The 16,170-nt window shown below is 36.2% G+C and overlaps 3 protein-coding genes across 5 annotated transcripts; 2 read left to right on the plus strand and 1 right to left on the minus strand.

Moving 5' to 3' along the window:
* Positions 1 to 2,151: 2,151 nt before the first annotated feature.
* LOC132286185 (pentatricopeptide repeat-containing protein At2g22410, mitochondrial-like) lies at positions 2,152 to 4,996 on the plus strand. Its single transcript, XM_059788466.1, has one exon. It carries the CDS (start codon positions 2,310 to 2,312, stop codon positions 4,335 to 4,337), a length of 2,028 nt encoding a protein of 675 aa, XP_059644449.1. The 5' UTR covers positions 2,152 to 2,309; the 3' UTR covers positions 4,338 to 4,996.
* A 1,768-nt stretch (positions 4,997 to 6,764) lies between these two features.
* On the plus strand, positions 6,765 to 8,902 carry LOC132284059 (STS14 protein). The gene is made up of 2 exons (XM_059786117.1): positions 6,765 to 7,369; positions 8,629 to 8,902. The coding sequence occupies exon 1, from the start codon at positions 6,805 to 6,807 to the stop codon at positions 7,333 to 7,335; it is 531 nt and encodes a 176-aa protein (XP_059642100.1). The 5' UTR covers positions 6,765 to 6,804; the 3' UTR covers positions 7,336 to 7,369; positions 8,629 to 8,902.
* On the minus strand, positions 7,682 to 14,067 carry LOC132284057 (uncharacterized). Of its 3 annotated transcripts, none has more exons than XM_059786116.1 (12): positions 13,509 to 14,067; positions 13,281 to 13,347; positions 12,547 to 12,625; positions 12,075 to 12,158; positions 11,514 to 11,630; positions 10,708 to 11,130; positions 9,964 to 10,367; positions 9,737 to 9,836; positions 9,559 to 9,618; positions 9,393 to 9,479; positions 8,928 to 9,056; positions 7,682 to 8,250 (listed from the first exon to the last, which is right to left on the minus strand). In XM_059786116.1, the coding sequence occupies exons 2-12, from the start codon at positions 13,343 to 13,345 to the stop codon at positions 7,948 to 7,950; spliced, it is 1,851 nt and encodes a 616-aa protein (XP_059642099.1). In that variant the 5' UTR covers positions 13,346 to 13,347; positions 13,509 to 14,067; the 3' UTR covers positions 7,682 to 7,947. The 3 variants fall into 3 exon arrangements, with proteins under 3 accessions (XP_059642099.1, XP_059642098.1, XP_059642097.1); XM_059786115.1 differs by having other exon boundaries at positions 13,451 to 14,067; XM_059786114.1 differs by having other exon boundaries at positions 13,281 to 14,067.
* Positions 14,068 to 16,170: the final 2,103 nt, after the last annotated feature.

Raw genomic sequence — 16,170 nt, forward strand, 5'->3', positions numbered from 1 at the left:
AAGGCGTAGACTGCATACCCCATAGAGCTGCTTTATTTTGATTTATAATAAGTTTATATGGATTTAGTTTATGTTTAGCATGTACAAGCAAACAAATTTTTTTTTTTGGGTTTTCCTTTGGTTTGACCAAACACTCCAAATCTTGATTTATGGATGTTTATTTGATAAGTAATGATAGTTTGTCCGATTATTTTGACCGAATAGACAAATTTCGTTTACCATGGCAAAAACCTTCACCCACTCTCTCTCTCTCCAAGATTGTATTCCTCTCCCATAAAAACAGCTCCTTAAAATCTAGGGGTTTTATTCGTATCAATGACCCACAATGGAAACAATCACAGAAGAGTATGGATCTCCAATCTCGAATTTGATTTACTCCCGAGAATGAAATTAACAAATTAAACCTCTTCCAATCTATTTTAATCTTTGCCACGCACCGTTGATTGATCTTTTACGGTGGCATTGATGCAGTTGACGGCGAAAAGCATCCGTGGATGGCGGCACTCTGCCGCCTTGGCTTCCGGCTTTAGTTGATTTTTATTTAGTTCTTCCCCAATTTCCTCTTTCTTCCTCTTCGTTTCTCTCGCTTTTTCAATGTTATCTCCTCCTCTTCACTGAAGTGTAGCAGAGTAGGTAATTATCTACAGCTTCACTATCTTTTCCAAATACAATGAAAGAAAAGCAATTTCCTTTCTTTTTCTCTTATCAAAACAAGATGAAAAGAAGTTAATACTATTTTCCTTCTACTTATTTATAATAGAAACCAATCGTGGGAATGATCATGAGAAACATTTTGACGGCGAATGGGGGATTGATCAATGGATGATAAACTCCATCATTTGGCCCCAAACAGATAAAACCTTTAGTTTCAACCAAACCTTATTAATTTAATTTATTAAACCTTATTATTAGTTTCAACCAAACCAAACGAAAATTGTTCAATTAATGGAAGGCTAATTTAATAAGGATTAAGTACTGCGATGAGAATCATATAGACGAAAATTCACATATGACAGCCCACAAATTGTAGACTTCTACTAATTTCCTCCATCTCTGTGGCAAGTGGCAACATGTGTGAAGAAAAGTCTCGAAAAAAAAAGAGAGCATATTTTTCATCTCAAATCTGGAAGTTCTCTTTCTGGTCACACAGAACAGAAAAATAAAAATCATCAATGTAGGGAATTTTGGAGTTTGATGATTTGCCTCCATGTTCTATGCACACTTTTCTATTCACTGTTCTACAAGAATTAATGGCCAATTCTGCAACAATCCTTTTAGAGAGGGTTGCTGTTTTGCAAGAGAGACGAGCTAGAATTGAATAGAGAGAAAAAGATGATGAAATTGATCAAAAGAGGAGGATATAAATGAACCCTCCAGAGAAGGAATTTTAATGTTTTTTTTTTTCCTTTGATTTTGTGAATGGAAGAGAGAGCCCGAATTTCAGAGAGAGGAGAAGAAAAAATCGATGAACAAAGGAGATATAAATGAGAGAGAAGAGAGGCAGAAACGAAGAGGGAGAGAGAAGAATTCGAAGATAGAAGTATTGAATAATGTGGGAATGACGTGGCTTTGCTGCGTAGGAGTCGGACTACTATTTCGCCAAAATGTTCGGAGAGAGTCTCGTTACCTCTTGGGGGGCGCAAATCCTCTGTCGTGAGAATTCTATGCGATCTCTTGTAGTGACTTTTAAGTGACCTATATTTTTTCAAATCATTTTTCATTTTATAGCTCTTGAGGCAGCATTTGAGTGTACCAATTACAAAAAATTAAAAACTTTCATCACCACCATTTATAAGTATTTTTATCTTCAAAATAAGGTATGCACATAATACAGATGAAGTAATTACATACAAACATAACTTAATTTAATATACTGTGTTTGACAACTACATTACTATTTATAAGTATATTTCACTACCATTTATAAATATTTTTACCCTCAAATTAAGATATGTACATAAATGATGATGTTACTTTTAAACTTCTGTGATGTTATTTTTAAGAATATGTGATGTTGCTTATAAATAGTAATAAAATATTACTTATAAATGTAATGTAATTGCCTAATAGAGTCTCAATTGTCAAATGATGATGAATAACGTGGCCAAACATAAACCACACGCGAGCTTACTGCATGGGACAGGGAATCCACGGCCGAGGATTTGCGCCCCTTTGTGTTATTTGATTTACTAGTTTATCGCAGTGTGTTTGACCAAAAACCCGAACCCAAAACATGTGTGACTTGTTACTAATTGACATCGGAACATGTTGGGTTTGGTGGTTGGTGTCCGGCCAAATGAAAAACGAACATGTTGGGTTCTCTTAGATGTTTGACAGTTGGTTCCCGCCATAAACAGACCCTCCTGTCCTTCATTTCTCTACACACCTCCACCTCCACCTCCACCTCCACTACCACCAGCTTTAGTCCCAAATTCAAGTCCCCTATTCACGAATCAATCCATCTCCTCCTAGAAAAATGCACACACATGAGAGAACTAAAGCAACTTCATGCCCAAATCATCCTCCAAGGACTCACCCAACAAACCCTCACGCTTGGCAAACTCGTTTCTTTCTGTGCTGTTGCCGAGTCCGGTGATCTTCAATACGCACAGGTTGTGTTTGACGAAATACCCGAACCCAATAGGTACATGTATAACAGTTTGATAAGGGGCTACTCAAATAGTGATGACCCATTAAAGGCTATTCGCCTTTACCATCAAATGATTAGTTCAGGCCTTTCACCGAATGAATTTACATTCCCATTTGTTCTCAAGGTATGTGCATTCAAATCGGCGTATTTGGATGCGGTGCTTGTTCATGGACATGCCATTAAACTGGGATTTGTGTCCCAAGTTTGTGTCCAAAATGCGCTCATTAATGTTTTTGTTGTTTGTGGGTTGATTCATTGTGCTCGGAAAGTGTTTGCTGATATTGGTGATAGGACTTTGGTTTCTTGGAATTCGATGATTGGTGGGTATTCTAAAATGGGCTGTTGCAAGGAAGCATTTTTACTCTTTCGGGAGATGAGAGAACTAGGTGTGGTGCCTGATGAGTTTACCTTTGTTAATCTCCTTTCTGTTTGTTCACAAACTTGTGATTTGGAATCAGGAAGATATGTGCATTCATATATAGAGGTCACAGGGTCTAAAACTGATATATATGTCCAGAATGCTCTTGTCGATATGTATGCAAAGTGTGGTCATCTGCATACAGCCCAAGCATTTTTTGACCGAATGCTTGATAAAAACGTGGTCTCATGGACATCCATGGTTAGTGCATATGCTAAACATGGGCTTATTGATTTTGCTCAGAAATTTTTTGAACAAATGCCTGTGAAAAATGTGGTTTCTTGGAATTCTATGATTTCGTGTTATGTCCAAGAAGGTCGCTGCAGGGAAGCTTTGGATCTTTTTGGCGAAATGTGTAATTCAAGAGTGGTTCCTGATGAAACTACTCTAGTTAGTGTTCTTTCATCCTGTTCTCAACTTGGCGATTTGGTTATGGGGAAGAGAACTCACAATTACATATGCAGTAACAATATAACACCTAGCATTACTTTAAGTAATGCCCTTGTAGACATGTATGCAAAATGTGGTCCTGTACAGATTGCGTTGGATATCTTTCTTGAGATGCCGGAGAAGAATGTGGTGTCATGGAATGTGATGATTAGGGCGCTTGCACTACATGGGTGTGGATTTAAAGCGATCCAACTCTTTGAAAAGATGCAAGGTAGTGGGATATGGCCTGATGAGATCACCTTCATGGGGATGCTTTGTGCTTGTAGTCACAGTGGTCTTGTGGACATTGGGCGATATTACTTCGATAGAATGGGTCTTATTTACGGAATACCTTATGAAATTGAGCACTATGCTTGCATGGTTGATCTTCTTGGGCGTGGTGGGCACTTGGAAGAAGCGATTAAGTTGATAGGAGGAATGCCAATGAAGCCCGATGTTGTAGTTTGGGGTGCTTTGTTGGGTGCCTGTAGGACTCATGGCAATTTCATGGTTGGGAAGCAAATTTTGAAACAGCTACTAGAGTTAGAGCCCCATAGTGGAGGACTTTATGTCCTCCTCTCAAACATATATTGTGAAGCTCGAAGATGGGATGATGTGAAGAAGATAAGAAAACTAATGAAGGACCACAGGATCAAAAAAGGCAATGCAATCAGCTCTATTGAAATTGATGGCTCATTTCATGAATTCATGGTTGACGACAAGAGACGTGATGCTACAAGTGGTATCTACAGTATGCTTGATCAGTTAACAGACCATTTAAAGTCTGAAGGGTATTTATGCAAACTTTCAAGTGCGTTTTTGGATGCAGAAGAAATGTAGTGCTGTGCTAGGAATGGCACTGCATTTGAAGCGGTGGGGTGTAGCAATGCATTCCTTGAAACGCATGTATGCAGAATGCAGTTTTACCACTGCAATACCTTGGATATCTTTCTGGAATGCCAGCTGAGAATGTGACATCGTAGAATGTGATGATTGGGTCCCTTGCATACCGTGAGTCGATTTTAGTTGATCTTTGACTTGCAAAGAAGCAAGCCAGAGGGATCTGATCTGACAAAATTACCTTCAAGTAATGGCAATGTAGAGACGGCGAAGCACATTATAAGACAGCTATTGCAGTTGCTAGAGATGGTGGAGGCCTTTGTGTGTTTATCCGAAATGTATATTGTGAAGCTGAAAGATGTGATGAAGATGACAAGATATGAAGAACTGGAGGAAGCTAATGAAGGACCATGCAATCATAAAGTTCGAACGGTTAGCTTGATTCAAATTGATGCTTCTAGCAGCATTAATCCCTTGCTTGATCAATTAATGGATTATATATACTCTGTAGGTTGTGGACTTCCCGAATGCTTAGGAATCTTTTGTTGTATCATCAAATTTTGGAAATCTGACTATATTCAATAATATTGTACGTTCTTAGCAAGTATAAAGCTGCAATTGTTAGACGCTGCAATTGTTAGGAACAGAATAACTGTGTGCGCGAGCTTATGATCTCTTTTGACATAATAGGTTTCTTTATAAGGATTGGTTGATGGAATTGGTAAAATCTCCTGTGGGGAATTAATCTCACTATGTGACCAAGAACCATTATTATACCTAGTGTGTGTGAGAGAGAGAGCAATACTCATCAACTGATGAACCAAATATGTTATAGAGTTATGTAGCTGAGCATTAAGAAGCCAAAAAGTTCGGAAAATTAAAATTCTCTTTGTTGTTTCCCAGCCCTGTTATCCAAGTCTTTACAAGTAATTAAATGCATTTTTGTGGGAAGTAGTGATGCTGTTTTAACTTTTATTAACAGTTCCATTTGTGAAATATGGTGGTTGACTTCCTTCTTCATTTTGACACAAAACAAAGTCATTATACATTGAAAATATGACAGCTCTTCTTACTCAATTTTATTATTGCAATTTTATGATGTCTGTATTCTATATTGTTCAATTTGTCTTTATTGTAGTTCTTTGGGCGAAAATTAATTGGAAAAATTTTCTTTTACCGGCTCTGTCCCTTATCAAAATAATAATAAAAATAAATAAATAATGTAATAGCTAGCTTGAATTGTTTAAAGGACAAAAGATATTAAATGATATTCATTAATGTACCTTAGTTTAAGAGAACTATCATGAATTAATTTTTGTAGTACGGTTGAAAAAAAAAAATTTTTTTTTATGTCCTAGATTCAGGATGAATTTTTTTTTTTATGTCCTAAATCCAGGATGATTATCACATATATTACTTGGAGAGGGTACTTAAATTAGAATTAGGATTCCAAGAATGATACTGGTATTCGAATAGATGATGTCAAGGGATTGTTGGATATTTCTGATATCCATCGTTACAGTATAAACTATGATTGGATTATATATATCAATCCAAGTGAGCAAAAAAAGCATGGAAAGTTTGAAAACATCAATGTTACCAAGTGTGAGATATGCGGTTGGCGTATGACCGATCCATCATCAAAGTTCTGTTCAATTGCCTGCAAAGTAAGAATTTACATCTCAACATAATAATACATCTTTCGATTAAGAGGATGCCGTCTGAATTATATATTTATACATTCACATCATCCACATTTAGCATCCTTAAAATTTGGAGGATGTATCATTCTTCATATTATATATTTATGGATTTTTTGTCCAATTAACTTTTATTGAAGTTTTGGTTATTATATATGCAGGTTGGTTATTCTCAACACGTAGAAGAAAGCAATAAAATGCCACAGACAAGACAGACCCTTTGCTCCTTAAGAAGAAGACCTAGAAAAGGCATATCCATAAGGTCTCCACTGTATTAAATGATGTAAAAACAATTATTTATTCTTAAAGATTTGATTTGGTTTCGAAGATCTTTTGTTTTGCTTATTTTTGACATGGGTTGCCACTGTAATTCTGTTTGGTGTCCTCAACTTGGTGGTCTCAATTCTCACAAAAAACTATTTTAATGACAATCTCACCAGCGTCCAACTTAGAATCACGTGCACGGTCATAAAAGCACATCACATGTATACATTCACTTACCCAACCAAACCAAGTCAACAGACGATGTCCTTTTTTTCTTATTTTTCATAGACAAAGTTGGCATGGTCACGTGGTGCTCTAATCCTAGGGACCTTCGCACTCTTCATCAGATCAGGATAAACGGTTGTAATTGTTCACACGTCTGAAAAGATTACACGTGTAAATGTCTGAGCGATAACAAGTGTAGGAACCAACCTAACAATGGCTATGATAAATAAGACTCTCGTATATGCAACCATTTGAACGCTATTAGCACCTACCACACAATGGCCAAAGTGTTACCGACATTATTGACTCTAGTCATATGCCACATCTCAGCTCAAAATGCAGCAGAGCCGGCAGACAACACGCCTCCGGCGGCGGTGCCGCCTAATGCCACCCAAGAGTTCCTAGAAGCACACAATCAAGCCAGAGCAGCAGTGGGTGTTGTTCCTCTAAAGTGGAGCCAAAAGCTAGCCAATGCCACCAGCCTTCTTGTTAGGTACCAACGAGACAAAAAGAGTTGCCAATTTGCAGACCTTAGCACTAGCAAGTATGGCGGCAACCAGTTAATAGCCAGCGGACAGCCGGTGGCACCGCGTGAGGTCGTTGACTTCTGGGTAGCTGAGAAAAAGTACTATGACTATGCTAACAACTCGTGCGCGCCAGAGCAACAGTGCGGCGTCTACACGCAGGTGGTGTGGAGTAAGTCCCTCGAATTGGGTTGTGCGCAAGCTAAGTGTGTCAAGGACAGTGCTAGTTTGACCGTTTGTTTCTACGAACCTCCTGGAAATATCATAGGAGAGAAACCCTATTAGAGTTATGTTCTGTGTATGCTGGGTGGATCTAATGGTGAGTGCACTTCATTATGGTTTTTGTGACTTTGGTTGCTAGCATTTAGTGTGTTTGTGCGTTTTTAGCATCGATTTGGTTTGTTTGGAATCCAATGAGAAGAAGTTCCACAATGCACATTATCTGTATATGCTGTGTATCTGTGTGTTTGTGTGTATATATATATATAGTCATACGCAAGTCAGTGATCATTGCATCTGGATTAATTGATTGAACACGAGCATATAGAGGCCATATGAGAGGTTAAAGGTCCAAGTCTCCTCCATCAGATGAGTGTCTTTAACTACCCAAAAAAAAAAACAGACATTTGAGTGCAACTTAATAACTCTATCAACACATTACATAATAATCACAATGCATGCCAGAGTACAGTGGAGATTGCATTACAAAAAAACACAAAGCGCTGGGCATGCGAAACTATTCTCCCATTTCTAACTCCATACTCTATTTCATTTGTACAAAAGAAAACCTAAATGGGGAAAAAAAAATTTCAAAAAATTAAACAAGATGTTGAGTACTAGGATTTGAACTGTGGTAGCAAAAGATGTTGAGTAGTAGGAATTAACATGTGGTAGCAATCACCTCACAAGCTCTTTTGATATGAGATACCGAAAAGCAAAATTATGAGGAACCCATTCAATGCTCTTGCGGGACTTTCCTAGCTGAGATTTCTTAATTTTCTTCCTCAAAGATTCGGGCAAAGCCTGTTGAATCATCTCCACTACACCAGCCGGACACAAACCAGAATCCTTGGAAAAGGAATCCACAATTTTCGGTAGAAGGATTTTGTGATCCTTTCGTATGCCAAAGGTGGCTCGAAGGTACTCTTCTTTTGCAGCTTCCAGCTCTTGAAATACTCTCTTTGGTGTGTAAACGCGAATCTGAAAATGCACAAGTCACAACTTCCGTTTGATCACGCAGAGAGTATCTAGGAAAATAGACCTATTTACATCATGCATTTACTTTGTTCATTTGCGTCATAATTCATTTCATTATTTTTATTTGTGTTTTTCATCTTTTACCTCTACCTTTCATACAATTGGTCCAGGAGGACAAAAAATTTAAACAAGATAAAAAAAAAAAAAAAACCGATTACCACAGCTCCTAGTTAATTCACCTACTCTAGAAAAATCCCAAGGCCAATCGAAGATGAGGCAAACCAAGAGTTATATTTGTTTTTTTCCAGCTACATTAGAGGAAAACATTTCTTCTCTATTAAAGACTTAAAAGTAACAAATTTACTTGTGTGTTTTGAACAGAACAGCAGCTACCTTCCAATTCTCGATGCCTAGACCCTATGCAAGATGGACTCGGATAAGTGTGTCAGGTGAGGCTATGTGTCTAAGCATTGGCGTAGATGCGGGCCTGCGGCCAAATGTGCGTACAATTTCTTAGTTCCCTGATTATAGAAGACATCTAGTTTGTTTGGTGAATCATCACTTTTGTTGAATTCAAGTACTATCAAAGCGAACAACACTCTGAATTTTTTGTCACATATTAATGAAATGCGAATTGTGGGAAAAAATATTAAAAAAATAGATAGTGAATAAAGATGTACCGCAGGATCAGAATGGCTTCCGGAACATAGTGCGAAGTGTAAAAGGGGTTCTGAGTGCTCAATTGCATATGCCTGCCGTTCATCTCCGGTCTTAAATTTTGTTTTTGACGAAAGTAACAAGCGAAGCCACTGCATGCGCAAGTAAATTCAATCAGGCATGCAACAAATATAATTAATTGAACCTACCAGAGTAGATTTTAAAAAACTGTTAGAGAACTACGTGATTGGTTATATGACAGTTATCATTATTTTTAATTTTATACAACCAATCACTTAGTATGGCAATAATAATTACAAATGATTCAGATAATATCATTTTTTCTTTTTGTAGGGTGTGTGGTGGGAACTATAAAAATAAAAAATAAAAATGCATACAAATCATGTAGTCCTGGATATATATCTCTATCAAATACAATCAAGTTAATCTGGCAGATATTTAAAAGAAAACCATTGTAAGAGATCTACCTGTCCAGGACGAGACATGCGGCATCCAAGGATAGAACTCTGTATTGTGTCTGCACTTATTATGTGACCCCCGACATTATAGGCAGCCTGCATGTGTTGAATAAGTGTAAGAAAATAAAAATCAAACTCAAAACTTCCCTTACAGATAAACCAACAAGACTCTTACTTTCAGCAGTAGGAAGACTCTCTTTATATTGTTGTGTGGAATCCCATAAGCCAAAAATGCCTGTTTAGAAACAAGAAGTTAAGAACTGATTATTATCTGCTCATAGCAAAAAAATACAGTAACATAAAAAGGAGCTAGCGCTGTAAAGTCAGTATTTGCATTGATGAGAATTCATTACATGCATCACCAGAGCATTGTGTATGTTGATCCAGAATGCTAGCTTCTCCTCGTGTTTCATCATTCTGGGATCTACTTCTTCTAATCGACTGATGAGTGCCCTATAATATATTAATTAATGAGTATAATAAAACTGCAGGAACCCATTTATACTAAAATAAGTTTACCATGCCACAGGATACCTAAATCATGAAATTCTTGCAACAATGACATGTTATATAGACTCACCTAAAATTTTGTAACTTGTGTTCAACATCACCCAATTTCTGACTATCTCTGTATAAACATTGGACTTCAACCATTGTGCTGTAAGGTCCACTGAAGTCCTTTAGTCCTTCCACATGAAAAGGGTTATCTAACCGTACATCAAAAGACGAATCTTTCCTAAACCCTGGACTCCACACATCACAATGCTCTTTCGGAGAAAATGCACTCATCGATGACAAAGATGAACTGGGAGATGACAGGTCATGATTTGTCAAAGGTGGGTCTGCAAGCTTGCAATATATAGCTGACATGCACTTGATCATATCCTCAGAAATCTTGTTAGGTGTCTCTGGAACATGGTCAGAAATCCGGGTGCCAAGATGCTCTGCTAGACTGATTACATTTGAAGCGGCATTCTGAGCATACTGTAAAGAAGCCATTAAAAGTCATAACCAGCTGAGGTTTATCCAAATTTTATTTATTTATTTTTAATATGCATCATTTAAAGGGATTAATCTCCTCTGCAACTAATGTTCCTATGATCATTTGAAATTACAGTGGAACACCAATAACAAAACTCCACATAAAATGGCGTCATCACTTTATCAGAGAAATATAAACAACTAAACAGACAAAACAACTGAATTACAAGCAATATCCCATTATTCATGATGTGGCAACCATTGATTTAGCAATGGAAATTGTAGGGGAGTCAAATCCCAGTAAATGACAGTTATGAGTTTAAATGATGAAACTTAAAGATACCTCCATCATGGACAAAGGTTGGGAATAACAGGCACGAACAGCTTTTCCCACGGGCTCTGTAGGAGAACTTCGAGTTGATAGAGCTGAACGTTGTGACAGCGATGAGTGACAGCGGTGAACACCAGAATCTAACAGCTTCTCTTCTCCTATATTAGTTGACCCATTCCATGGATTGGCAATAATTTGATAGCTGGCTTGAACAGTTGAATTTTCCCTCTTTGATGTAATATCAGATGTGGAAACTTTTAGATACCTTCCTCTTGGTGTTGTCAAAGGTGATTTTGGTCTTCCATCCTTTGTAGATGGAGGCGAGGAAGAAAGTTGTTGATCAAATGCTTTCCGGTATAGCGAGAGAAGATATTGCTCCAAATGATTAACTTCCAATTCTAGTACCGCAATTTCTTTAATCAGTTCTGTGGCTGGCTAGAATCAAGAAAAGATTTGTTTTAATGCAACCATGAAGAAATAGTGGCAATAAGGCAGACAAGAACAAAATAACTCAAACACCAGAGTCTAAGATTTATTAAGCCTCTTGTGTAAACATTGATGGCGTGAAACAAAAATAAGTAGTGAAACATGTTAATCATGGGAAAAACACAAATACTCCAACAGTTCATTAAATTTTGTGATAGTTTTGCAACTCTTAAGAATTTTTTTCTTAAAGTACAATATATAGGAAAGGAATTGATATAAATAATAATGTAGGGGCTATTAAAGTACTTCATAAACATATAAAAGCAAAAAGATAATCACGACAAAGAGATAAACTCTCATATGTTCCCATAAATGAAACAAGAAGAAACTACCTTAGGCACTGAGACTTCATTTGTGATATCATGTGAGGAAGTTCTATAACCCAGTGCTTTTTCTAAAGCACAACGGACAACAACTTGGTCCTGTAATCTTTTTTCAAGCTGTAGAATCTGCATGCAAGGAACAGAACAGTTTTAATTATATAACCAAAAAGCCGGTACCCAATTACAAGACCCAACATACTCCAATCATGAGCAAGAGAATGGATGGGTCTGAAGCCTTCTGAATCTTCTAGAACCATGAGTTTGGAGAACTAGATGTTTAATTTTCTACTTTTCCAAATGACCTACTTCAGTCATGGTTGAGAAAATGGACAGGTATGAGCCTTCTGAATCTTCTTAAGCTATGAGTCTGGGGATCTAGATGTTTAGTGTCTACTTATGCCGATGACCTACCCTAATCATGGGTTAGAAAATGGATAGGTTTGGGCCTTCTGAATCTTCTAAGATCATGGTTCTGGAGATCTAGATGTTTAGTTATGTACTTTTGCTTCAAAGATTTAGAATTTTAGTGAACCTCCAAGGACATCACAATCTGCACAATTTATACCCTACCTCTTGCCTCAAAGAATTTCGTACTTCAGCATTGGGCGATTGTCCCTTTGTGGTCTTGGCACAGTCCTTCAAGTGCCCCATATCCTGATAAAAAATCACTCCAATTATTAAAAACTATAGGAAAATCATAAAAATGATCCACTGGAAGGTTAGTCATTAGTTTGTCTTTTAGAGTTCAGTATGAAATCCTTTACAATGATAGCTAGTCTGATCGCAACACATGGGATAGTCAAGAAGGGGAACCCAAAAAAAAACACATTATATCAAATTATCAATATTCCAGAAAAAATTGTGCTCAATGGTTCAAAAAGAATAAACATAGAAGTAGTCAAACAAGTAATAAGATAATCAGGTCATGATGTCGCAAGGTCTCAGCTTCTTCTTTTTCGTGTTTCTTTTCTTTGCAAAAATTGTAAGTTCCATTCTGGTATATGTTACTAAGAGCAAAGGGGCAGCAAAGAGAAACCCTTACCAATTTCATACTGTGACAAGCTTCGACGGAATGATCCAAGTTATCTTCCCTGAGTCCTCTTTTATTAGGCAAGATGTCACTGAAACAACATCATGAAAGAGTCAACATAAATTGACTGAAGAACAAAGCAATTGAAGGTTGCCATTGTACCTTTGGCCACTTCAAAGCACAACATCAAGTAACAAAATTATTTCTGCACATCAGTTTATTAGAAAGAAGAACAATTCCCAACTCAAGTGAGGTCCTTATGGTGGGTGATCATTTCTACATAATCTATTTCAAAACGATTTCCCGTGATAATCAGTAGCAATAATTACCCAATTAGTTACTACTAAATAATAAGGTTAACACAAGATGTGGAACATGAAGAAAGACAAAGAAATCTATGATTTCTAAGCAGCGGTGAAACAAGACTTTATGTATGAAAGCCCAGATTTATGGGCTGATCAAACTATTCTTAAGAACTTCTAGTTTTTACCCTTTTTATTTCGGCCAAATTTTTTGAAGATTTTCTTCAATTTCAATGAATGATTCAATGAAACTAAATATAGCAGCACATCTACCCAAAAAAAAAAAAAAAAAAAAGAGGGAAAGAAAGAAAGAAAACAAACTAAATATAGCACCCAAAAAATAAATAAATACAGTTAACAAAAATTTATAGCTGTTAGAGCTCTAGTTTCCACTTTCCCTAATAACCCTTATCAGAAGCCCTTAAAATCCATAATGTAGTTTACCTCTTAGAACGTTTGTGTCTAGAAGCTACTCCAAGTCCAGGAATTTTGGTATTGCCAAATCCCATCTCTGAAAACCATTGCCCAAAGGAAACTGCTATTTCAGAAAATTTTGACATTCAAAAATGTCGAGAAAATGTAGAAAGGAAAACAGAGAAAACAGAGCACATAACACTATTCCACCAAACAGGAGAGAGTAGCGAGATGAAATGTTTGGAAGAAGAACCAGACCCAAAAGTCCAAATGGCCAAATGGCTTCTCAGGAACCTCGCCCAAGACTCAATAACCCCACTTGTCCTATCGCATCACAACACCCAAAACCAGTGATCGATTGATGGGTTTACTGGGAACAGAGTCTGAACTCAACAGGCACAAAATACTAGCAATGAACCCACAAATGCGGCTGGGGAAAAGATGACCCTTTTGACCAGTGTGTCTTCTATGTGAAGGCACTCTCTAATAAATGTGTTAGCTTTTTGGCAATGGAGGCGTTTTGGCATGAAAAGAAGTAAAAACCAGTTCGTGGGCTTTAGACTTTAGTTTTGAGAAAAGTCTCCTAGTAAGACCCTAAAACGTCCACAAGTAGTAGATACCATAACTTTAATACACAGAGAGAGAACGGAGGTCTTAAATGGAAAAATGAGAGGAAGATAAATAGTGGGGTGTGACTGATGGCTGATGACTGATGGACTAATAATATATTAGTATATAGTTTTTTTTTTTTTTTTTGAATAAATAAGTATATAATATCAGACATTTACAATAATACAAATAACAACCCAATCCCCACATTCTCTTCCCTTGTTGGGAAGCAAGTGGGGGTTGGTGACCGCCCCTCCGCCCTTGTCCTATAGTAACAAAGCCACCCATCCAGAGTCTATGGTCATCTCTATTGTTTAACATTACAAAAGATACAAATAAAGTGTATTAATCTATTTTTTCTTTTTTCTGATAAAGAAGAGGACTTAAATCCTGCATTTGTTTTATAATTTTTTACAACACAAAGGCTGCAAATCTGCAACTATCATTTGTATGGATTAAGAGTTTGTCATATTTTTAAGAGAACTCAAAATTTAACATTTTCAGTCTATCTAAACTTTAAAAATTGACATTTTCAAATTATCTTTTCTAAAAATTTTATTTACAATGATTTCTACTGCATCACACTGTGAATGGTTTTAGAGTAGTGAGACTCTAATAAATAATGTTCAACAAGATTTTTATTTGTGTTGAATAAGAATAGAGTCTTTCTCCTTTTAAGTGTTTATTTCAATGATTGTCACATCAATCAATAACAAAAATCTTTTTGAATATTGTTAATCACCAATTTAAAATGTATAAAAGCTTAGACGAATGCTAATTTACTTAAAACAATTGATCATAATGAGTTAGTTGCACTTCTTTATCACCAATATTGACTCCCTTATACAAAAATAAACTTTCAGTTTGTTCAATAATTAACCTTTAGTTAGCACTGGATATAATTATTGTCTTTTATATATCTGTACTATTACTGAGCTGCCAATGAACTTAACCAAATATAACAAGTGATAGAGCACCATTTATTTATTTTTATTTTTATTTTTGAGTCATAAGCTATGTGAAAGGTAAAACAGGGACATTAGGGTGGAACAAAAGCAACAGGGTGACCTAAAAAGGGACGAAAGGTGAGGGATAAAGGAAACATTGGATGCTTGAAAGCAAACCAAGTTCTCTCTTGTGAGTCTTGTCTATAACCCCCCTTTTCTTCTTGCCTTTGGCTTTGAGAGATTTGGAGATACCCACATTGTCCTTCACCATCAAAGAGACTAATCTTTGTCAAAGAATCATCAAATTAAAATATGGGTTTTATTATATATATTGGCCTTGACCTTTTCCAACACCAATACAAAAGTAAAAAGGATGTAGTATGTGGTAATGTCGTCAGGTTCTCTTTTTGTCGTGGTGTAGACCTACTCACAAAAAAAAAAAAAAAAAGCCTACAAATAAGAGAAGAGTATAATTCTTTAATGAAAACCTTTTTCAAAAGACCAAACTCCAAAGTATTATATACATATATATATATATATATATATATGCTGTAAAAACATGTATGTATACAAAGCATTATTGACCACAGGCCTTGTATCAGTATCAGTGGTACCTATATAGTGTCAGTTTTCCAGCCAATTAAAGCCGAGGCTCAAATCCTACAATTGATATCTGAAAAACAAAAGAGCTTTATATGTAATGTTTTCATATACACCAAAAATAGATCATAGGAATACTAGGCACTTTCTTTTGAAAAACAATAAAAACAAAAGGAGGACTAGGCCCTGTAAATTAGGGTAACTTACTAACCTTAGCTTTTAGAAGAAATGCCTTCACTGCCAGTTCAATAATTACCCCCTTTTTTTTTCCTTTTTTCTTTTTCTTTTTTAACTTTCCCTGGGATGAACAGTCTCAATTCAATTAACTTGGTTTTCTTAGTATATATGAACTAAATATATATATATATATAATATTTTTTGGAATCTATCTGGTTTAAGTCCCCTCATCAGTAGGTAAAACCAGTGGTCCAAACAAATAAACAAAATGAAACTTCTATTTTATCTTATTAACAATTTTATATGATCATGTCAGAGATGGGTGATGAATTTTTTTATGTCAAAGTTAAATAAGTATAACCTAGCAAAGGATTATGTAAACAATGACATTTAGGAGTAAGTGAAGCATCATTTTTTTAAGCGAAGACTAACAGACATGCTTTGTGGTTTCATGAAAAATTGAGTTGCATTAATGATATTCTACGACTGTGGATTACAAAAAATAACATAAATACCCTTATTTTGTTTGTTTAAAAATTAAAATACACAGAGCTCCATGCCAGTTAGATTTCCATAGTTCCAAAACA

The sequence above is a fragment of the Cornus florida genome, unplaced genomic scaffold (assembly GCF_030987335.1).
Source record: "Cornus florida cultivar Cherokee Brave unplaced genomic scaffold, ASM3098733v1 CherokeeBrave_3.0.0_Hap2_Chr11, whole genome shotgun sequence".
Classification (NCBI taxonomy): domain Eukaryota; kingdom Viridiplantae; phylum Streptophyta; class Magnoliopsida; order Cornales; family Cornaceae; genus Cornus; species Cornus florida.